Source organism: Thalia democratica, chromosome 3, assembly GCF_965202585.1.
Source record: "Thalia democratica chromosome 3, ktThaDemo2.hap1.1, whole genome shotgun sequence".
Lineage (NCBI taxonomy): Eukaryota > Metazoa > Chordata > Thaliacea > Salpida > Salpidae > Thalia > Thalia democratica.
Window position 1 is genome coordinate 54,103,185 of NC_139167.1, and position 24,404 is coordinate 54,127,588.

Below are 24,404 nucleotides of genomic sequence, written 5' to 3' on the forward strand. Positions count from 1 at the left end.
TTAAAATGTTAAATTGTTAATACCACTAGAAAATATACAAAATCCTATCAAACAGTCTAAAATATTGATCATATAATAAAAATAGTACTACATTACTTGGTTATAAATTGTCTATAACTTCCGAAATCGATAAACAATTACGAAGCTCTGCATTTACTTATCATAATAAATAATTAATAATAGTTTTAAAATGCTTTATTTTTTTCGTTTAAATTTTTTTTGTCACTAAAAGGTATAGTTTATCAAACAATTTTTTCTACTTGACCAACTTAAACTTTACTGTTATATGTATAAATAAAAACTGAATATAGAATAACTTTAAAGAGTTTGTCGGAGTAAGACTACGATTTTATTAGAACGATCATTACGACACCTAACAATAAACTTCTCAACTGATGTAAGGTTGTTCAAACAGACAATATTTTCTTCTTCTACATATTAAAATTAAAACGTATTAAAACAAAAGCTAAGCATAAAAAACTAGTTCAGTTTTTTTTTAACAAAATACGACATCATTAGACATAAAGATATCTATACATAAACTACCAAGCTAACATAACTTAAATGAAACAGATAATAAGAGCGCAGGGTCCTTGGAACGTCTTCTTCTTCCTCATGTCGGTGGTCCTCGGACCTTTCTACCTCCTCAATCTCCTCCTTGCTGTGGTTGCATTGGCATACAGCAGCGAACATCAAAAACAAGTTAGAAATAAGTCTTGTTAATTGTGCTTAAATGTCTAGTCAGTTTTTTACAATTTAAAGCAATCAAGGTAAAATAGAAGGTTTACTAAATGGATATATAAAAAATTAAGAAGTTTTCTCATAGTTAAAAAAAGCAAGTTTTAGAATTTTTAGTCAACAAAAACAAAAAAAAGATAATCATCGAAAATCAAGTAGTAATCTTTAGCTTTTTATTAAGAAAACTACTGAAAACTCTAAAAAATCTTACAGCAAAAGATGGAGGAGAAGCGAGCGAGGGCGAAGTGGCACGCCAAGAGAAAGGCGCTGCGGAGGAGGAGGCTGATGGCGGCTGCAGGAGGGAAGGAAGAGGAGGGACGTGGTGAAGAGAAGATGGAAGACGGGAGGAGGAGGAGTTCGGTGAGGAAGCAACAGGAGTTCAGGGAACAAAAGGGAAACTTCACCTCCATGGAAAGCAACGATTCTTGTTCGTGACTGTGATTGTTCGAATGTTGTAACATTCAGTCACTTTAACAAAACTTTTTTTTTATAGAAGCTAATTTTATATGGTATAGAACTATAGTGTCACCTAAACGTAAGGCAACGGCTTTTGTTTGTATTTGAAAATAGTGTGATTGTTTTGTATTAAACTAATGAAGTTTAACAAACAAAGTTATATTTTGTTTCTTATTTAAACAATATATTTGCTGCAAAAAGAATTTAAAATTTTAAACAGTAAAAAGTTATAACATAATTAAGACTAATTTTAATAACTTAAAAGGCTTAAAACACACAAACTCTAAAACTGATAATGAATCTAAGAATTTACAGTTGTTTTTTTGTTTAATGAGATTTAGATGTTTATAGATTATTTTTATTAATAACAGTTATATATAAAGATTAATTTAGTAGTTTCAACAGGTTTATTTATTTGAGTTTAAAACGAATTGTATATTTTAAAAGTAATGAATTTATTTTTTTATTTTTACCGTTCAGCAAACACCGACAGAGGATATCTTTTCGGTAAAATAAGAAAAGTTTACTCTTGGATAAATTTTCATTTGTGCAGTTGGAACTGTCACCCTTTGTTCACTAAATTTCAACTTCGGTTGCAAAAGGTTCTATATTTTTGTAAAAAAAAATGTTAAAAGTTGTTTTTATCGTTTCACACTTTTTTTTAATAATATATTTTTTTTTAACAGCACAAGCAGTTCGTAAATAAATTATAGAATCTAAATGATGAAAAAAAAAATTTATTGTAATTTTTAAAAAAATCTAAACATAATAGTGGTTTTATCAAGTTTTATCTTTCCAAGTGGTTTTTTTAGATTATTTACAAAAACTACATATTAGCTAACACATTTACTGACATGTTAAAACATTGGTTATGTAATTTCAGTTGGTGACAAACAACAGATTCGACTACTTTATAATGTTTTGCATCATTCTGAACACTATTTGTTTCGCTGTAGACCACCACGGCATTAATAAGATATTAGAAAACAATCTGAACATTATCAATCAAGTTTGTTTTGCTTTGATTTATATTATTTTTTATAATAGATACTATTATACATATTTTTCTAAACTAAAAAAACACTTTTATATTATTGCTTTGTTTAAGCTAACTATAAAAATAATTTTTATGTTGGAGTTTCAGTCGTCTAAAGTAATATCTTAAATAAATTTTTATTTTTTTGGGAACTTAACGCAGACACGATTTTTCCAAAAAAAAAATTAAACTCGAGTCAATATTTATTTGAGAAAAAGTTTTTAGCGCAAATTATGTACACAAAAACAAATCTAAGCAACTCTTGCAAAATAATTGTAAGTTCTAAAAAAATAGAAAATTGTTTTTTAAGTTCTGGAAACCCAAATTACTGACAAATAAAAGTATATTAAAAGTTTAACAAAACCATTTATAAAAAAAAATAAATAAAAATAAAAAATTTCAGGTGTTCACGGTGATATTCACTATTGAGATGCTACTGAAGGTGGTGGCGTTCGGACCCCTGGGGTACGCCGGGGACCCGTGGAACCTGTTCGACTTCAGCATCGTAGTCATCTCCCTGTTCGAACTCATCAGCTACTACATGTCCTCATCTCAAGGACTGCCCCCGTTAAACATACTCAGAACACTCAGACTGGTTGGTTTTTTTGTGACTTGACTTTCATATGAATCGTTATCAAGTATAAGCCGAGTCGGCAAACCGTGGCCCGCAAAATAAAATTTTTAAACTTGCACTAGATAATTCGGGTTCTCTAATATAAAGTAAAAAATTAGAATACAAGTGTGGCTCGCTAATACCGGTTCCTGCTGTAAAGTGTAAAATACAAACATTTTGTTTTATAATAAATTGAATATATACGAAGTGCTAATCAAGTATGTTTTTATTAAGTTGTAGATTAATTTTCATGAAGATTGATTTTCAAAACAACGAGCTTAACACTGCTTAAACAATATTTTAGAGTACTTCAATAAAAACATTAAAAAATTTTCTTTTTGTGTCGAAATGTTTCTAAAAACAATCGAAAAACCTAAAAATTATTAGTCTAAGGTAGCGAAAGCTTTTGTTTTTCTTAAACTTAAAGTATTGACAAACTAATTAGTTTTTTATGAGTTTAAAACCAAAAAAAGCAGACTTTTTCAAACTTTTTTACACGCAAAAGTAATTGTTGTAGCTTTTTTTACTGCTAGCAGCATAAGTTTGATTTACGAGGCAACTCTGCTGAAGCAAAATTTCAGTCGAAAAAGGTTACGTTAGTACAATTTATTAAAAAATATATAACAATAGAATAACAAGCTTAAGGTTTATGAAAACAAAATGTCACAGCATTGCTAATTCCAATAATCTGAGAGCTACATTAGACTGATACGAACTTTAGCTCGACCTTCGATATTTGGCTTTCACTGTTTATGAAAAATTTTAAGCAGACAAACTAATTGACCCCATTCATAACAAAGAGGACTTTTATGAAGCACATCAATTAGTTGATGAAAATTTAATTTTTATTGACTTGCATAGATTAAAAAAGTCCTCTGACTTTGTTTACGATCCAAAAGAGTTTTCTGTGTGATTTATTAAACAGATTAATCTTCATTACTTAGAAAAATCGCGTAGCCTTTTTAAAGTCTGTGTAAAACTTAATATCGACAAGTTTTTATCAAGCATAGTGTTTGTTTACTAATATCTTATAATGAAATAATTATTTATTCACAATTAATTTTTAGTAGTATATAAAACTTTTTGACTAACTAAGTGGTTTAATTCGTAATAACTAATACTAAAGCATTTTTTGAATAAAACAAATTAACAGAACTGATATGAAAAAAAATCAAAATTTAGAACTTAAACTTTAAAAAATTTATACCTTTTACGTAAATCTTATTTTTATACAGCTCAGAGTATTGAGATTAGCTCGTATATGGGGCACTATGCACAAGTTGGTGATGATAATAAGATCGAGCATCAAAGCTGTTTCCTACCTAACTGTTGTAATGTTCCTTATTTTGTACATCTTTGCTGTCATTGGTTAGTTTTAGTAAAAAATTAAAAAAACATTGTTTGTTTTTAATGTAAGTATTTTTAAAAAGATAACAAATGCATCTTGTACTATAAATCTTATCTTATACTTAAAATATATATACTTAAAATCCTAAAGTATTTGTTATTCAATATTTTATTTAGTCTACTCAAATTTTTATTAGACTCTAATTAATACTCTAGTACGTTTATAACTAATAACTATCTTTTGTATAACCATACTTAGTAAATATTACTTACTATCGAACGTTAACAAACAAAGTTGTTTTGTTGCTGTGTATCAGTTTTTTTTAATCGAGAAGACTTTTAGTTATTTTAAATGTATGAATTGAACTGTTCAGTACAAAAAGAAAAAATATCATATGTTAACTTTACTTTAAAAAGAAAGCTTATTTAGAAGTTATTTTCATTTAAACCGTAGCAGAAGAGCTTGAAAATAATTAGCCATTAATGCTTAATAGACATTTGTAATCAAAACAAAAGTTTTAAATTGATCTTGCTAAGATTTAAGCTAGCACATTACGCACAATCAATAATAATAAGAGACGGATATCAATTAAAACAAACAAATCGATAAAATCCTCGTGACTAGACCTTATAGTAAACTTGATTAAATAACAATTGAATACGATAGTTGACTCTTGTCGTTTTAATAGTTTTTACTCTACCAAATAGTTAAGTAAAAAAAGCAATTTTTTAATTTAATCTTAATTATATAATAGAATGCCACGCGCTGCACATTTAAAAAATTGTGAGATTATCATAAAAATTGGTTATTTTGACAAAAGAGCATCTACAAATAAGTCAAGAAACGTTAGTAACACGTTTATCGTCCGGCCAATGATAAAAATCTAAAAGTAATAAGGTCAGCAGATTAAAGCAAACTTTTCGATCTTTGTGCGCGAAAATCAATGTCAAGTTTATTAGGCTAAATTGCCAAGGCGTTGGCTAGTCACATATGAAATGGGCATTAGGACTGCTGCCAAGCTACTGATTTGCATTTCGTGTATGTCAATTGTGATGTCACAACGCCGATTCAAAAAAGCACCTGCCGCTTGTTAGAGCTCTGTGTCTATTTGCATACTCGACAGTTTATTATTCTTTTTGTTTATTCATATTGATTTTTATGGATGAACAAATATAAATTAGGTTTTAAAAGCTTTTTTTAAGTAGTTTCTTGATAATTGGTCGTGTGTTTTTTCAGTTTAATTAGATTTAAATACACTAGATTATATTACTGTTTAAACAAATATTTATACTAGTTGTTTTTTGAAACTTTTAAAACGTAATTAAACTTGAATATTGATTGTTTTTAATAAACATCACATTTAAACTTATCAATCTGCATTATAGACTTTAAGTAATAAAAAATCATTAATTTGCCAAAGGTATTTCTAAAACATTTATTTATATTTTGTTTTCGTTTTGTGTTTTTAAATTGATAGTTTAACATTTCAAGAAATTAAAAAGGTTTAAATAAATATCATTTTTTTTAACTATCACTATCTTATTAAAAAATAAGATCCTGCAGTACCTTAATACAATAAATAGAAAAAAATTAAATCTCATGAATCTCTTTTCTTTTAAAGAGTTTATAAATTATAATTTAAATTTTTTATATTAAACTTTTACATTACTTTTGTTTTAGTTTATTATTACTATCTAATTTATTAATTATATTACATTTAATTTAGTTAGATTTATTGCGTTTAATATAAACTCTGTCACGCGCGGGAGCATCAGCTCTTAACTTAGCTAAATAAAATTACAATAAGCTCACCAATAAAAAGCAAAACTTAAGTCCCATTTCAGACAAATAAAATTTTAGAATCTTTGTTTAAAAAAGTTTTTGTCAATCAAAAAAAATATTCCTTTATACTAAATATTTTAAGTCTTTTTTTTTTTTCATTTTCCTTTTGAGTCATTACTTTTAAACTATGTTGCTCATACAACAATATGTAAGTTCAAACTTTTACCAGCGTAAGCTACACTTCAAGCCTAAAACTCAATAGATTTAGTCTTTGCAAACATTTAACATACATTTTTTATCAAACATACATATTCAACAGGAAAACAGTGGTTCGGGGCGAGGTACGCGTCATCGGCCCACTTGTTCGGAGGGGAGATCCCCCGTTGGAACTTCGTCGATTTCTACCACTCGTTCCTGCTCGTGTGGAGGGTGATGTGCGGGGAGTGGGTGGAACCTCTGTACGACTGCCTGCTGATCACCAACAACGACAAGTTCTGCGTACCACTCTTTCTGCTCATCACCGTTATCGCCAACTTCATGGTTCGTTACGTCACAATCAAATTGTTTGCGTTTTGTGTTTGGTTTAATAAAGGTTTATTTATTCCTGACCAATTGTTTTTGTTTTAGGTACTTGCTTGAACAGATTTTTGAGACAAGGTGCTTTTTAAACGTTTTACTTTGTATACTTGAAAATACAAAAAAAAAGCACTTTTAATAAACAATATGGTCTTTTTAACTTTTTTATAAGTTAACGTATATTTTACTAGTTATTTGTTGATTATGGTAATTGAATACAATTAGCGTATCGTTTAAGTTAATTAGTAGTTAAAAATTGTAAAATGTATCAAAACACTCGATATAGCTCATCCAAAATGACTTAATAATTTTACTACAACAAATGTAAACTAGTGTAAAAGTTTTGAAATACTAATACAACAAAATCAGGTGTTAAACTTGTTCACTGCTATTCTACTGGAAGCATTTGTCGACAAGCTGGACAACCCTGATAAGAAAGAAAAACTAAAGCTGAAGGTTTGCGAAAAAAAACTGTTTAGTCTTTTTGCTTTAGACTAAAGATTTGAAAATAAACGTTATTTTTATACGTCTCTTCATCATACAGAACAAGCCGAACGATTTAGTAGCAGCAAACTCACCGTTAAAGAACCTGACTGACAAGAAACAAATTTCCGTCAGCTTCAACCTCACTCAGAACTTAGCCGGTTATTTAATTTTACTTGTTTTGAATAAAAGTACTGTTTACGCTCACTCTAAACAGAAACATATTGCTTTAAAAACTTCTAGAAACGACACCTCTGTAGTGAGGTAGTCACATTCAAACTTTTGAATAAAAGCTGTACTAATTTCATTTATGTAGGTAGAATATTTTTTGAGCTTTTAAACTCTTTAAAGTACAAGAAACTTTTTACCAAAAAAATACTACAAAATATGCTGCTCTTAAACTAAGCTATTCATACTCAATAGAAAACCAGGAGAAACTCCAAGCGGATAAAAAATCTCTTGTAATAAGCGAATTGAAGAAAAACACAAGAAAACCAAGTTTTAAAAGACAAAACAGCACGTTAGTTTAAAAATTTTAATGTAAAGTAAAATATATGTTCAAGTCTTAATAAACCTTTAGTGTAAAAAAACATTTTTTTCTCATTAATATAAGGCTATAAAAATAAGCCCTTGATTTTTTATAAAAGCAGTCAAGATGTTTTTAATGGATTGCTGAGAAAATACTTCAACCCTCAGTAAAAGCAGAAAACTAATATAGCGTTATACCACTCTGTTTCTTTTTAGTTTTGTAGTTCATTTGAAGAGACAACTACGCAATCAATCTTAAAAAGCAAAGTTTACTTTAAATTTTCTTTATCTTTATTGCCAGCTTACTTTATCTCCTACATCGATAAACTTTAATTTTTACAATAAAGTTCTTCATTTCTACACTCTCACCCACCTTTCAGTTTGCCTACATTATATCCTCGCATAACAACTTCAATATTATTCAAAGGACAATCGAGTCTCAGCTGTCAAACAACTCCGAGGAGGTCCCTGAGGTCGCCATCACCACACCAGCCACGGTGACCACTCTGATCGAAACCCCGCTGATGAAGTCCATCTCGGTCGAATCGCCCCGGGAAAGCCCCATCAACATCACCGCCGTGCTGCGTCAGCGCCCGGTCGTCGACGAAATCGTCACGGCGCGCCACCACGTCACCGAGGGCAACGCCAGGCCGATTGTGACGTCATCACCGGCCACTATGACGCGAAACAATCACGCGGATGATGACGTAACAATTAAAAAGGAAAAGGATGAAAAAATCAATTACGTCGAGGAGCCAATGACGAAGGCGGTCGGCGGCGACTTCAAAAGGCGGCTGTGCCGCAACTTCAAGTGCTGCTTCAGCAGTTCAAAGAGAGATCATAGAGTGCATCTGAAAAATCCCCATAACCGAGAAAGTTCGAGGAAAAATTCAACGAAGCTGCAGGAGACGATTGTCCAATTGGACAAGCCGAACGGTAAATTGCACGACAGAAAAGTGAAGTTCGGCGATGTGGCGATTATGACGTCACAAAAAAGTGACGAGCCTCCTCTGTGCTTTCCTAAAGGAGTCGTCAGGTTTTTTAATTTAATGTATTTTAATTAAAACTTTTAACATTTTAAATTTGAACAAGAAATGTATTGACTGTTTTGCATTTGAAAACATAAACAATATTTATAATAAATTAAACACTATTATTTCCTGTTGTTTTATCTTTTTTGTATACGAAAAAAATTAATTTAAATAACGGCTGTCTATAAGTTTGAGTTTGGTAAAATCATTTTCTTATTTCAAAAGATATTTTTGTTTACAGAAGGCCAAAAACGATGCCGAGGTGTGGAATAGTGTTTTGTAAAGTTTGGAAAAAAACAAGAAACGTGTGTTACCGAATAACCAATCACAATTATTTTGAGGGAATTATTTTAGTGCTGATTCTTGCATCTACTATCTGCTTGGTGAGTTTTAAACTTTTATATACAAGAACAATTTACAAAAAGTGTTTAGGTTAACATTTTAGAGGTTTTTTATAGTTATTTTTTCTAACTAAAATAGTAGTCTAAAACTATAGTAGTCTAAAAACATTCTTAGACATTGTTAGAACTCTAAAACGTTAATTTATAAACCGGTATACTTAAATTTCTACCACTTACGTTTTTTTTTCTTTCACTTGAAAAGGCGATGGAAGATGTTAACCTTAAAAACGATCCAACTAAAAAGATGATTTTGGACAAATTGGAGTATATATTTGCAATACTATTTACAATAGAGCTTTTACTGAAGCTTGTAGGAATGGGAATTGTTAAGTATTTCACTTCTTTATGGTGTTGGCTTGACTTCGGTATCGTTGTTGTTAGTTTTTTCATTTATTATTTTCTTATTTTATGCTCTTAAATTTAAAACGAATCAACTTTCATAAAGCAACGAAGTTTTCAAAGTTAGGTTGTACATTAACGTTTGTTTAGTTTTTATACATACATTACCAACAAATGACAATTAGTCACTTTTTATTCATTAAAACTCAAACAAATTACTAAAAAGTTTTTTTTTGTTAATTTAGTAATTAAATTAACAAGAACTTAAGTGAATCTATTTTTCAACCACAGCGTTTATACGAATTATTTTATTTAATACAAACCACCAACAGGCATCTTGGATCGGAATTATAGTTCAATCAACGGAACAAGCTTCAAGTTTTCGGGTTTTGAGGACTGTCAGGGCATTGAGGCCCCTGAGAGCCGTGTCTAGATGGGAAGGAATGAAGGTTTGAAATACTACTCTTTGTTATTTATTTATACTCCGGCTCAAAATTTTTAAATAGCAACTTTATAATTTTTACGGAAACCAACTACTTTTCGTTATTTATTTTAAATTTTAGTAGACTGTTGAAGTTTAGCTTTCTTTGCTTTGATTGATTAATTTTCTTTCAACAGTTTTTACTTTTGAATTTTAGGAAAAAATTATAACTTCCAATAATTTGTAACTTGTCTAATATTTTCAGCATAAAATACTTCAAACCCGAAATTATTTGAAAGTATTTATATAAACTAATAAGTACTTGATCTAGTGAAAATTCAATACATTATAGGCAGTGGTGAACGCATTATTTTCTTGTATTCCGTCAATAGCAAATGTTTTATGTGTCTGCCTGTTAATTTGGCTGGTCTTCGGTATTATGGGCGTTCAGTTTTTCAAGGGAAAATTTTTCAGGTTAGTTGTCAATTATAATTTTATTTTAATCTATAAACAGAAAAATATGAAAATCATAGTATTAACTCTTTTAAAAAAATTTTGACCTGTAAACTTTTCCTAAACAATAAACAAGTTTAAACTTAATAGACTAAGTAAATTTTAATACTAGAATTCTAACATTACTTACGTTTTCATATAAGATTTTTCTTCTTCTTTTTCAATGTTAATTAACTTGGTTAAGCACTGAAGTCCGAGCATTTTATGATTTGCTGACAGCTAGCTACCATAAAAGCAAGAAAATTTAAATTGTTTGATTAATTTATATAAACAAAGCTTTCTTAAACTGGTTAAACTAGTCAGTGACACCTAAATTTATCAAACAAAATTTCGTAGTTCAAACAACTTAAGCAAAAAAGTTTTAATATTTATTAACAGATGTGTTGATGCGAACGACAATGTTTTGAGCCACAACGAAGTTCGGAACAAAACTGAATGCCTCATGAAGAACCACACTTGGGCGAACCCAACCATTCACTTTGATAATGTGGGAATGGCTGTGCTTGCCTTGTTACAAGTTGTCAGTTTTGTTTAACTTAAATTGGTAAAAATAGCACTAATAATGTCTGTTTCTGAAATGACTATTAAACATACTTTAATTTTTATTTTAAGAAAAAATAAAATGTTTATCAAATAAAATTTAAACATTGCACTCTTTTCACTTTTAAAAGTGTTAGTTATAAAATTGAAAAAATACTTCTCATATACTTTCTTCCAGTCAAAAATAAAAATATTACATAAATAGTTGTCCAGTCTTTCAAAACAAATTTTAACTTACACAAATGTTTTTTTTTTACTTTAAACCGCTACAGTGTTATGCATAGAATATGACTGTTTGCATTTTTAATATTTTCAAGTAGAAAGCAAAAATGTGCTTCACAATATAATGACTTTCACAATATTCATGTTACTTTTATTTGGAACACTACAGGCAACATTCGAAGGTTGGATGGAGGTTATAGCGTCATCTAGCGACATAACATCGCGCGACGAGCAGCCAATAAGAGACAGCTCCAAGTACAACGTCATATTTTTCGTGTTCTTCGTTTTGATTGGTTCATTTTTCATACTGAACCTCATTGTCGGCGTGATCATAGAGAGCTTCCAAAAACTTAGAAAAAAGGTGAGGTTCGTTGTTTATTGTAAGTAATGATGCATATTTTTTAAACTAAATTAAATTTGAAAAGTAGTAATTCATTAAAAGTTATAGTTTTTTGTTTTTATTTTTTAACACATCTTAAAACAAGATTTTTTATGGGAAAAATAAGAAAATAACTGTAACTAAGTTTTCTTACAAAAACAGACAGACGCTTCTTCAGCCATAGAAACATTGATGACTGATACTCAAAAGAACTTTTACAAAACAATGCGTACCATGCTGAATAGAAAACCGAAGAAAACTATTCCGAAACCTAACGTTGGTTTTTCATTTAAATTTTTTTATTAAGCAAAAATGTTTGTGTAAAAAAATAAATGTTTTATTTTGGATCATTTCAAAGTAAATATTTGTTTCCATTTAATAATTTGTATACAAAAGCTTGTAACAAAATAATTGATATCAAAAATATTCTACAGTCGAGATAAAGTACAGCTTTAAAAAATTAAAAAATGTTTTTTTTGAGTTTAATACTCCTTTTTTTTTCTGTAAATAAAGTTTTGTTTTTAAATAAAGAAAATCTATCAAGAATTGGTTGTTTATCTTTTTGTTTAAAACACAATATTTCTTCACTTTATAATGTAATATCTAAATTATTACACTTTCGTTCTTAGTATTCATTTAACTCTGTAAGATTAATTTTTTAATCAAAAATATTTTTTCAATTACTAATTTTGATAGGCTAAATGGCAGTACATGATATTCAAAATGGTCACTCACTCAAAATTTGAGCTGACGGTGTTTATACTGATACTGTTGAACATTGTGAGCTTGTCAATGGGACACTACCACCAATCTGAGAAATGGTCTGAAGCACTGAGAATTGTTGATATCGTGTTCACCACGGTATTCGCGTTCGAAGCAGCGTTGAAAATAGTTGGAATGAGGCATTACTACTTCAGAGATGCGTTCAACGTTTTTGACTTGATCGTTATACTTGTTTCCATCACTGGTGAGTTGTTTTTTGTATGTTTTAAAACTTTTGAATAAAATTAATTTAATTAACAGCTGTTTGTTTATCATAAAATTTCCAACAGTTGTATATTAAAAAACAAATAAAAACATTGGTTATCAACACAGGTTTCGTTCTTGAAGAGATCCTTCCGTTGACGGTTTCCCCAACATTACTGCGCGTCGTCCGTGTTTTCAGAGTTTTCAGAGTCCTGAGGGTTGTCAGGGCAGCCAGGGGTATCAGGAGGTTGATACTGACACTTTTCATATCCCTTCCTGCTCTGTTCAACATCGCGATACTTCTGAGCGTATTCATCATCATATATGCAATTTTGGGTCAGTTTGTGTTTATATTAGTTTAACTCATGTTACAAAAATAACCTAGTTTGAATAAAGAACATAAACTTTTAAGTTATAGATAAGTTTTAAACTGAACGGTTTAAAGTTTGTTTACTCTGTCATAAAAGTTAAAATTGTATTATGTAATGAACACATAGAATGAAATTATAGCCTTAGTTTTCTTATTTTTTTCAATTTAAGTCATGAAAACTAAATGGTTCCTTAAATTTGAAGGTTTAGAAAACACTCTTCTGTTTTATAATTCTATATCTATTTATATAGTCAACTTTAGTTTCTTAAAAATCACAAATGCATAATCTTTTTTACGAAATATTTTTGATCTTTTATTCATGTCTTTTTTTTTCTTATAAAAATAGACTTTTTTATCTTCTTTTTCAGTTTAATTTTAACGAAGTAAACTTAGTTAGAAACATTGTATCATAAGTTTTTTAATTTAATTAATTATATCTAGACTTAACTTTTATTTTAATAAAATGCTTAAGTATTTAGTTTTAACTATCAATAAATTTGATAGTTCATAAAATATTTCTTACGTTAAACTACTAAGTTTTAAGTGTGGTTTTGAAAATAAAGTATTAGTATGTTAATTATAAACAAAAAAATGAAAAACCGATAATAAAACTGCTTAGTTGTTTAAATATTTAAACTATATACCTGTAAGTGGTTGATATTTATTTGTACCAAAATGCTTTGGCATTAAAAAAAAAGTTTTTTATAACAAAATTGGTTTTGTTAAATACTTAAAATCTAATACTTAAAATCTATACTTTATTTATAACATATAAAGTTTTTTATAACAAAATTGGTTTTGTTAAATACTTAAAATCTAATACTTAAAATCTATACTTAAAATCGTATCAATCAACTACATATGTCCAACAGGAATGAACCTGTTCATGAACGCACCTTATGACGGGGCAATAAACAACATAGTGAACTTCAGAACATTCGCCAATTCAGTCATGCTTCTCTTCAGGTTGATCACTTCGGCTGGATGGAACGACGTTCTCGATCCTTTGACTAATCCCAAGAGCTGCAGGTGCCAATTAGTTTAATGTAGTATAAGCTATTAAATATTTTTATGTATGTTTAATACTTGAATATAAAAAGATTATTGTTTATATTATTTGTACCAGTTAAGCATACAAAGAAAACTTTTTAACTAAAACATAGAAAGCACCAAAAGCATATTTTTTTAAGTTTTCTATGATTTATCAAAATGAATGAGCTTTCCTACTTAGTTAAAGAACTTAAACAGTCTAGGCTTTAACATTTTTTATTTTTATCAAAAACTTTTATCTATATATAACTCATAACATGTGTAACAGATTTGATGGAGTGCGGTGTGCAGATGGAAATATTGCAATCGCCTATTTTGTCAGTTTCATTTGGGTTGTGTTTCTCGGTTGGTCACTACTTTTTTGTTAAAAAGCTCTGAAATCTACCAAACTGAACAATTAATTTTTTTAACTATTAGCTAACATTAAGGTTTTTTTCTTTTAAGCACTCCAAAAGTTAGCGTTTGAACTTAATTAAACACTACTATTCCAATGAAAAGAAGTTTATATAGCAGTAGTTAGTGTTTTTATTGTAGCTTACTTATCAATATCTTGAGTAGAATATTGTCTACCTTGCAGTTTTTATCTAACATAAAACTTTACTCCCTGCAGTGATAGTGAACATGTACATTGCCATAATTTTGGAAAACTTCGACGAAATACTGCAACAAGACAAATCGGGGGTTTCCCAGGGGGAATTCGACACGTTTTACACGGTGTGGGGTCGGTACGATCCGCAAGCCACCCAGTTTGTCGGCTTGAACATTTTGTCCAACTTAATACATGAATTACACCCTCCGTTCCAACTTCCTAAGCCTAACCAGGTATTTTTATTTGTTTTTTTTTGTTATAAGAGTGTTTTATAGTTGTCGAAAATAAAGCTGTATAATTTTTTTTTTAATTTTACTATAATGCAAAGTGTTAGTCTTAAGTTTTTTATCAAGTTCGTTTAAAATAGAGACTACCCATGTAAATAAAACATGATTCAGTTATAAAAGAGTCTTTTTTAATTTAAAAGTGTTTAAAATGTTTATTATACTTGGTTTGTACCTTTAAAACAGGTTAAAATAGCCGCTTTGGAGCTTCCCGTGTACAAGGGAGACAAAGTCCACTGTTTGGACGTCTTGTACGCTCTCGTGAAGAGAAAGTTCGGAGACGTCGAAATCCCGGAGGTGATGAAGAAGGAGGCTGAGATGAGACTGCTGAAGTCTTTCCCGAACAGGAGAACGTTGAAACCCGAGACGACCACTTTGATATTGAGGCAGCACACGAGGGCTGCAAGATTGATACAAGTTTGTAGATTTAATTGACTCTGTTACCTTTGTTTTCTTAGATTTGCTGTTCGAAATATACCAATTTAACAGTTAGAAAGATAAAAACTAATGAAAATAAAGAGATTAAAACTGAGTCTTGCTCAGTTCTTTTAGCTATGATTTCTAAACTTAAGCTAATAGATTTTAAATTATGATAAAGTCGTAAAAAAAACTTTGTTTTTTCAATTCATAAAACAGTTTTATAATGTATCTCAAGTCGTTAAATGTTTTATATAAAAATGACTTAAGGATTTACTACATTTTAAAAATTTTAACTTTCGTATAAAGTCTGCTCTATCATAGTATCACGTTATATCTTTTAATAGAACTAAAAATGCACGCTTGTTTGCAAAAGGCTTAGCACAGTATGAATTTTTTAACGAATACTTTATTTCAGAGCTGGTTTAGGTCAACAATAGAAAAAAAGGATGAAAACTTCCCACTAAATGTCTGCAAGCCTCAAGAAAAAGACCCTGATGTGGAACAGATGAATGGAGCAGTGACTATTTTCAACTTCGACAACCTCACAAAAAACACAGATGATTCCGAGAAAAAACAAGAAGTTCAGCAAAACGACGAGAAACTAAGCTACAGCTGTGTCACATGACAACAGAAACTAGACAATTTACTTGCTTGATACGTAAATTTTCAATTATTTCAAAACTGTTACGAAATAAGTAAAGTGCTCTCAGTAGGTTAATTTTCGACGGTCGCTCTATATAATAACGAAGGTTTTGTGCTTTTTTATTTTGCTTGCCCGATTGTTTTTCGTTTGTATACTTGTTTAGGAACTAAAGTAAATGGACTACGATCAAACTACTTTGATCGTAGTAAATTCTACTACATCAAATATAAACGCTTGCTTTTTTAGGTTATTAATCAATGTTTTCTTAAGTTTTTAAAACTGCTCAAAATATTCAGTATTATTTTAAACTCATACAAATTAAACCTAATCAAGTTATAAAAACTTTTGCTTAAGATTTTAAACTTTTAACTTTATAAGAACAATTTGTGTACTAAAGTGTTTTGAATAATATATGGTATATTATGCTTTAGTAATAGATTATTTATGTCTTTTTATGTGACAAATGTTTTACAATTTATTATCTAAATAAATTTCTTTCTGAACGTAATTTATAAGTTATTCAGTATTTTCAACAATAAAATCTATTTGTTTTTTAAACTAATATTTCAGCTTAAAAAAGCTAAAAAAAAATTTATTTTTAAGGTTTAAAAAACTAAAAATGTTGCTTTAGCTGTAGTTTAATCTTTTTCAACACTTACTATGCTTTATTCAAGTAATAAATAAAAAAAGCTAAATTTTAAAAATATGACCAATATAAAACTGAATGTTTTTAATTGTACAAAATAAGATTTAAAAGTTTTAATTCGTATGATTTTTTTTTTAGTTGTCTTTGTTTGGCTACTTAACTATTAAATTCTAATATTACTATAAGGAAGTTTCGAAACTTTTGATTTTGTGTCTGGTTGAAGTTAAAGTATTAAGCTGTATAAATATTTTAAAAGTTTAAATCTTTACTAGAAACTAAACTTTTCAATAAAAGTAAAAAAATAAGAGCTAATAAAACTTTAACACGAACATACGAGGCATTTAAAAAACAAAAATTAATAAAAAATAAAACCAGTTATACTATTTTAGAAATTCTTAAAGTGTGTATTGACTTTTATACTATTATGAATATTAGGAAAAACATTAGGTAAAACCTATGAATTGTCTTTTCTAACTAAAACTATTTTTTGTTTTTGTCTTTTTCTTATATTTTTTTTCGGTCTATTCATTTTTACTTTGCTATAAAACAATATTTTCGTGTCTAAATTATTTTTTAATTCACAACTTTGATCATTGTATAAAAATTTCTATTGATAGATATTTATTTTATAAAATTTTTTATGTATTTTTTTAATGAAAATTTTTAAGAAAAAAAACTAAGCCATTTTTTTGTTTAACTGCAAGTTGATTAGTTAAAATAAAGAAAGTTTTAATTTTTTATACGTACATTTGAAGTTTAAACTATAAATAAAAAATCTTGTATATATCTTATATTTGTTATCAGTCGCTAAAATCATTATTTATAAAATAAAACATTGCTGTTTTTGTTTGAAAAGTTAATAACAGTATAAAGTTAATCTATTTGGTAAAAAATCAAATTTATTATTAAAAAAAAGAAAGAGATAAACAATCTTTACTAGGTTTGAAAAAAAGCTCTGATATATAAGAAATCTAAAAGTTATACTTATAATAAAAACCTATACAAAGTATCTGCTTGGTTTTTTCTGTTGTTTTTATTTTTTATAATTACAAAATACTATATTAAGTAAAGTACTGTTGTATTGTAGTTAAAAAAAATCAACTTTAGGGAAGCAACTTATTCAAGTTAATTTTTTATCAAGTTATTCGTTTTAAATAGTAAGTAATTAGTAGTATTAAGTATACACAATAGTTACTACATATATTAAAAAAATCAATAGCAAAGTTATTTGCACTTGATTGTATTTCTTATTTAAAAGAAAATTATAGTTTTAAAAGAGCTATCTTAATAGTTTCAAAGGTTAAATTTTATCATAAAATGATATTGATAAAAAAATATTATAAGTATTATATACTAAACTCAGATAAAATAAAGCATATTTTTAACTGTAAAAGTTTACAACTAATACATTGTGTAAACTATTTATTTTATTCAATTCACTTTTTTTATAAAATTTGCTTTTTTATACAATATTCAAGTTAAAATCTTATTCTATTTTCACTTTTAATTGACTTTTTTAATTTATATAATAATAAAAACTTGTTATTAATCCAAACAAAGCTACCAGAAGAAAGTTTATCAAAAGTTTAACACTTTGTTCAGTTTAACTATATATTCAAGCATAATTTTCTAGATATTTAACAAGAAGTAAAAATTTTAACAAAAATTGAGCAGAAAATTATTTTAGCGCGTTAGTTATTTAAAAAGGAATGCAAATTTTTTTACCAGTTTCAAATTAGATAAATTAAACATATTAACTAACAAAAATTTTATCTTTAATGACAAACAAATAAAAACAAAAATTTATTATATACAGTTTATTGAACGACAAAAATACGCTCAAAATATTTGGTTATAGGGCCTGGTTCACAAGAATAAAACATTTCGGCTATCGAGTCGCACACCAGGGATACCTTATAACGTCTCGTCCAGGACAGAATATTAACATCTTACTAAGCAATATTAAAAAATCATTACAACTATTAGGAATAGTTTGATACATTTTAGTTTTCTTCAGTTTTTTAGTTTTCGTGGACAAGAATTTAAACTGTATCTGTGTTGTATGATTTGATAAACAAAAGGGTTCTTTTTAAACCAGATCCTTAGACCAAATTTTATGAGCGTTTTATTTTGTCGTTCAATTATAAACTAATCTAAACTTTTACAAAACCTTTTTTAAATAAATTAAGTAATCTTTTGAAATAGTATTATTTTTATGTTTTACAATTGTTGATCAAACATTTATTGCATAGGCTGGCAGGTATTTGGTGGTCGCAGGCCAAATTTAAGAAATGGAATTATTTTAGGGCCTCAGTTTTCGTTTTTACTTTTCACAACAGACCCTGAATATCTGGTTTAAGTTTTAAGTCCCCGTATACTCTACTTAAAACATTTTTTTTGTTTTAGGTCCAAGAATATATAACGTAAGTTTTAAATTTTTTACAGGCCAGATTTACATGCTCGCGGGCTGCATGTTACCTTTCGCGGGCCGCAGTTTGCCGACCCCTGATCTACTTTTAACAAAAATTTACTTTTGATCAGTTATGTTTGTCCTAGTTGTGAAGTGAAGTAAATTAGTAAGTACAAACAACTTTATCACTTTTTTACTTGTTAATTTCTAAAGTTTAGCAATTTATACTTAAAAAAACAGAAACAAAGTGTTGCTGAGTTTACAAACTTCAATTAAATTGCCAGTTTTACAAAGCTTTACATAATTTCCTTATTTCTTTCTTTTTAAAGCTTCAGCTTTTATAAAAACACATTTCACAACTCTTTTGATTTTTTTTCTCAAAGCACTTCAAAATGATTTTAAATGCTATAGTTTTACAAGACAAATTTAAATATGTAATTTAATCGTTTTAAAACTAGTTGTAAAAGTTTTAAAAGTGGATTTTATTTAGTATTTGTAAATAAATGATGTAAACCTATAGTATTTAAAATCATTTTGAAGTGCTTTGAGAAAATAAATCAAAAGAGTTCTGAAATAATAAATGTGTTTTTATAAAAGCTAAAGTTTGCTACTAAAGTTATCGGTAAAAAAAGAACTGAAGATTTTTCATTATACTTATTGTGCACTCTTAAATTGTTTTAAATAACTTTGGAAGTAAACTTTTGTTTGGAAGTAGTAATTTACTTAACAAAATAAAATAAAAATGTTGATTGGCATTATTATGCTTTAATAATTTTTTTTAGTTAAATTACTTCGTATAGATTATAGACATTATTATTAACATTTTTAATTATGTATAGGTTTTAGTTTAGTTTTAGAAATCTATCAGTTGCATTTGTGCTTGTACTTTTATCGTATTTTTATTTTCTATTTTTATTTTATTGTATACTATATCTAAAAGTTTTTTAGATATAATTTTCATCCAACCCTCATTATAACTTGAATGATAGCTCTATAATAATTATTTAATCGGTTGTTAAGCACTTTGGAATTTTTTTTAGTTTAACAGACTTATTTAATTAATTCAGTTTTAATTAGAATATAATTAGTACTAATTGTTAGCATTTAATAATAGTATATATAGCTTTAACAGTCTTACTTTATAGACTTTTTAGTTCGTGATTATTGCACTACGCATGAAAAACTGTGTAAAATAAAAAAATCTTAATTTGAAATTGTCTAAACAATGTAATCTATCAATTACCAATTAGTTTTTTGTTGAAAAGTATAAGTTTTAATTTTTAGTCTATTAAACTTTTACAAACGGTTGACAAACTATTTTGTTTGATTACAAAAAATTATAAAAAATAAAGCCTGTAACAACCTTTAAATGGAGTTGAAATTAAGAAAGTATTTAATTTCAATAACATAAATACACAAATCATTGAGTTTAATGGGTTTTTAAAAATTTAAGACATCAATTAGTTAAATTTTGGTTTATTTATCTAAATAACTAAACCTGCAAACATTTATACTTGTTGTTTTTTTTTTCTTTACATTGAAAAAGTCTTTTTTTTTACTATACTTACTTTTTACATTATACTTAAGATTATTCAGACTTATACCATAAACACAAATAAGTATAAACCAAGTTTTAACTTAATAAAATTTAATTTTAGTTCATATTTTGTATTTATTACTTAAATTTCTATATTCTTATTATAATTATATATATTTTTAAGCATTTTTATTTCAAACCATTTTAGTTGTTTACAATTAAACACAACTTCTAAAACAATAAATTAAATAGATATAATGTAGTAATTTACATAAAAACTTTCCAAAAAAAATTGTAGCTTAAACACTTTTTCTCAAAATATTTAGAAATTTTTTATTCACTAACTTAAGTTTTTACAGCTCTTAAAAGCTAGACTGTTTTATATAATTAACAAAATTTTTACCAACTGATCAGTATAAAATAATGAGTTTTCTAAGTTTTTACTTTATTTTCAAAAACTTTTTCGTTTAATTCCATTTAACTAAAATATTCAATGATACTGAAAGCAGTTATAACTTTCCAGTGCTCTTTCAAAATGTCTCAACTTAGCAGAAGTGAGCTGGTGTCTCTTTTTGAGGCGTGTTACCAAAAACAATTTTACCATGATGCAATTAATCACATGAAAGAAGTTATAAAAATGTCTACCCCTCTAAGCTGCGATGAAAGGCAGAAATTATTCTGGTGTTACATTAAACTGAAGCAGCCGTTTTACGATCTAGAAGATTCATCTAAAAACTTAGGATTGAGTGAAAAAGCCCGTAGTGAAAAACGAGCAAAAGCTGAAAGTGGAATAACCAAAATATGCGACCAAGCCATCGAGCTAATGGAGAGTTATTGGGTCCAAAGAGATGCCAGTTATGAAGCTGTTGCGGATTACAAATGCTACTTGGCGGCAAACTGTGCTCAAAAAACTGGTTATCTATCAGGACAAGAAAGAAAAGCCGGGATTGAAAAAGCATTCCGTCTGTATAATGAAGCTGATGAAATGGCTAAAAAATATCTGAATCCCGCTCATCCGGTCGTATTAAACATCGCTTATTATCTTACAAACTCTTATTGTTTTTTGCTTGATCGACGCCAGTTGGCTCTTTCTGTCGCCAAAGAAGCTTACGAAAAGGGTCTTTCTTGCCTGACTCAGCTGCCTGTAGGGTTGAGGAGTCATGCAGAGGAAAGTTTGGAATATATAAAAGACGACATTGACCAGTTGAGTTAAATATATTAGCTTTTAGTGTTAGTTAAAATTTTTGTTGTTGATGGTCGTCACTAATAGTTGTTTTGTATATAATTAGGTTAAAAGTACAACTTGCCCTTTTTGCTTTAAAATTGATCTGTTGTTATTTTTTTCATGCATAAAAAACAGTTTTTATTAAGATTTATCTATCATTTGTATAAATTGTTACTAATAAACCAAAAGCACATCACATGTATGTGTTAATATTTTAGTAGAAGATAATTGTACATTGAAACAAGTGATATCAGTTCATATTAACAAATTAATTTCCCAAACTTTTTTCTATCAAACAAATTTTTTTAAGAAATATTATGTTAAATAATGAACACCTGTCCATATGTTACATTTTAGTTCATTATCTTACATATAGCTATGTTTTTTTATAAACTAGACCGCAGTTTGTAGATCTTTATACCTTTGTATTAGAAAATATCTTAATATTTATCTTCTACAGAAACTTCATTATAATACATATATTAATATCTAGTCTTTTTTTTTTGAAACGCGTTTATTCTTATTAACTTAACATTGAATTTTTTGCCTAACTGAAAAAACTGTAAAAATTTCCTATACTTTCGTAGCTAGTTTCAATCAGTAAAGATTTTATAATATTTATTAAAATTATTGTTTTTTTTTTATTTTAATCCAATTTGTCAGTTCATGAAACACAATGTCTTAAAATTTTAAAAGTTTTAATGGAATAAACAGCTTACAGGCCTTGTTGTATTTTTGGTAAATAGAATACAAGATTAAATTTTATCTATTTATTAATAGTTATGTTTATAATTATAAGTTATATTCTTTTCTTCCATCACAATCGATTAAAGTATATTAGTTTTGGTACTAGTACAACTAATTTAAAATCAAAAAGATATAGCTTAGCCCTTTTCTTCGAAAAAGTGAAAACTTTGATGAAAAAATATAAAATAAAATAAAAAATTATTAAGTATTGTTACGTCTTATAAATTTTTACTAATTAGAGTAATTTAGCTTAATCAGTAAATAATATTTTATTTTAGCCGAAGGTATTCTAGTAAATAAGTCTTGACTAAGAGAGCTAAGAGTAACAGCTCAGAATTTAAAACTAAAATCAGTAAATTTCATTAGTTTATATTGAATTTTTTTAGCTAGAATTTTTTTTTGAATATGGTAACTATCACAAAAACACATTGTGCACAATTTAAGACAATTTATGAAGTTTTTATGGAGACGCTTTCTGATTTTTTGAAAAAAAAACTTAAAATTAAAGAAAACTTACAAAAGTTACATAAAATACCTCCATAATTCTTTCTTTAAATCGTCTTAAATTGTGCATAATGTGCTATTGTAATAACTTCTACATGTGAAAACATTCAAGCTAAAACTATAAGGTTCAATACAGTTTGCATATTTTCATAAAATTCAAATTCGCTAGCTAAAACAAATTAAACCATCTAAAACTCTGCACAGGGTGTTTTTCCAAATGTTAAAACTTTTTGAGCTGAAAACTCAAAGGTAGCTGTTTTATTAGCACACTAAGGTGCAAAGATATTTTGTTATATTTAAATGTGTTCACATTTAAATTACATGATGACCACTGCATTATAAAACTATAGGTCATAGTCTGATGCTTACTTATCATAATAATCTGTAACAAAAAAAATAGTCATGAATACAGCTTTTATAGTAACTAAAGTTTTACTGAAAAGTTTATAAAAGCTCTGCGTGAACATGTAACTATCATCGTATTTATAAAACTTATATGTAACAGAACTTAGATTAATCCAGTTTACTTATGACGAAACGGCTTCATGTAAAGTAGTGTACCGGATCAAAATGCTGGAATTGATAAAATCTGGCCATAGCTTGCCAAGATTATGCCAAGCTTGTTCTTATAATGAGCTTTGCCGGGTCTTTAATCTAAATTCAGGTCTAACTGGAACGATAAAGAATCTTTTTTTTCTTTTAACTTAATTCATTGGGGACTGGATATGTCTCTATTTTTTTTAATTAGAATCTAGTTTAGGGTCTCCCAAACTGGGCCATTACAGAATATTAGGGAGCCATAAGCAGCAAAGGGGCCACAGGGGAGCCATGAGGTCATAAATTGAAACTTACACTAGATATCCTGGAGTTTATGATGAAGAGCAAAAAAAAAGTGTTAAGTAATTTTTTAAGAAACCTTGTTTGAGGGGGCCATAGCTTTTTTAATTTCTTTAAAGGCCGCCTTTTGAAAAAAAAGGTTTGAGAAACTCTGACCTAGTTAGACCCAGATCGTGGCGAGCCAAGGCCATCCAGCGTTTGGATACTTGAGTAATGTATTTACAATTGCACATTAATACTAATTTAAAGATGTTTTACTTTGAAAAGAAAGCTTTAAAGAGTAATAGAATAAATCCATGTTCTGAATGAAGGATTAAAAAACTTTCTCTAAGTTTACAAAAGTACACATTTTTGGTTTAAAGTTAAGCATTGTGTTAAAAAGTATAAAAGCATTGAGAAGATACTATAAAACTACTTTATATAGGTTCTTAATAAAAAATTTTTTGATGATGTTAAAAAATATTATTTCTTTGATAGATATTTCGAGTCCAATCGAAATTTCACTACTTTACATGTTAAACTGTAAAGTTTTTAACTTTACTCCTGTTTTTAACCTAAATTGTCAAATTTTAGGTCTTATGGCAACCCTGTAAATGTTTCGCTAATATAAGTTATTTTAAGCCGTTTTCAATAGTAATAACAATATTTATGTGTTATTATTACAACTACGCAATATTTGTTTTATTATTACAACTACACAATAATTACATGTATTTTGTTATAAAATGTATTTAATATCCTTTAGAGATAATAAATGTTTTCGGTAATCA

At 27.9% G+C, this 24,404-nt stretch overlaps 2 protein-coding genes across 2 annotated transcripts in view; both read left to right on the plus strand.

Annotated features, from left to right (window-relative positions):
- The window catches only part of LOC145832410 (sodium channel protein 1 brain-like), a 30,693-nt gene extending 14,777 nt beyond the window's left edge, over window positions 1-15,916 (plus strand). Inside the window, exons 8-32 of the mRNA XM_082939727.1 lie at window positions 574-702; window positions 952-1,165; window positions 1,675-1,796; window positions 2,078-2,203; window positions 2,634-2,825; window positions 4,079-4,211; window positions 6,293-6,513; window positions 6,919-7,005; window positions 7,094-7,193; window positions 7,456-7,552; window positions 7,988-8,596; window positions 8,833-8,974; window positions 9,195-9,368; window positions 9,664-9,780; window positions 10,105-10,226; window positions 10,644-10,785; window positions 11,197-11,388; window positions 11,569-11,682; window positions 12,103-12,373; window positions 12,502-12,708; window positions 13,615-13,771; window positions 14,061-14,137; window positions 14,403-14,614; window positions 14,852-15,082; window positions 15,501-15,916. Of these exons, the coding sequence (XP_082795853.1) occupies window positions 574-702; window positions 952-1,165; window positions 1,675-1,796; window positions 2,078-2,203; window positions 2,634-2,825; window positions 4,079-4,211; window positions 6,293-6,513; window positions 6,919-7,005; window positions 7,094-7,193; window positions 7,456-7,552; window positions 7,988-8,596; window positions 8,833-8,974; window positions 9,195-9,368; window positions 9,664-9,780; window positions 10,105-10,226; window positions 10,644-10,785; window positions 11,197-11,388; window positions 11,569-11,682; window positions 12,103-12,373; window positions 12,502-12,708; window positions 13,615-13,771; window positions 14,061-14,137; window positions 14,403-14,614; window positions 14,852-15,082; window positions 15,501-15,710 (4,398 nt within the window). The 3' untranslated portion in view covers window positions 15,711-15,916. The remainder of the gene's footprint in view (window positions 1-573; window positions 703-951; window positions 1,166-1,674; window positions 1,797-2,077; window positions 2,204-2,633; window positions 2,826-4,078; window positions 4,212-6,292; window positions 6,514-6,918; window positions 7,006-7,093; window positions 7,194-7,455; window positions 7,553-7,987; window positions 8,597-8,832; window positions 8,975-9,194; window positions 9,369-9,663; window positions 9,781-10,104; window positions 10,227-10,643; window positions 10,786-11,196; window positions 11,389-11,568; window positions 11,683-12,102; window positions 12,374-12,501; window positions 12,709-13,614; window positions 13,772-14,060; window positions 14,138-14,402; window positions 14,615-14,851; window positions 15,083-15,500) is intronic.
- Window positions 15,917-20,856: 4,940 nt separating this feature from the next.
- LOC145832411 (14-3-3 protein 2-like) lies at window positions 20,857-21,534 on the plus strand. The gene has a single exon (XM_082939728.1). The coding sequence runs from the start codon at window positions 20,857-20,859 to the stop codon at window positions 21,532-21,534; it is 678 nt and encodes a 225-aa protein (XP_082795854.1).
- Window positions 21,535-24,404: the final 2,870 nt, after the last annotated feature.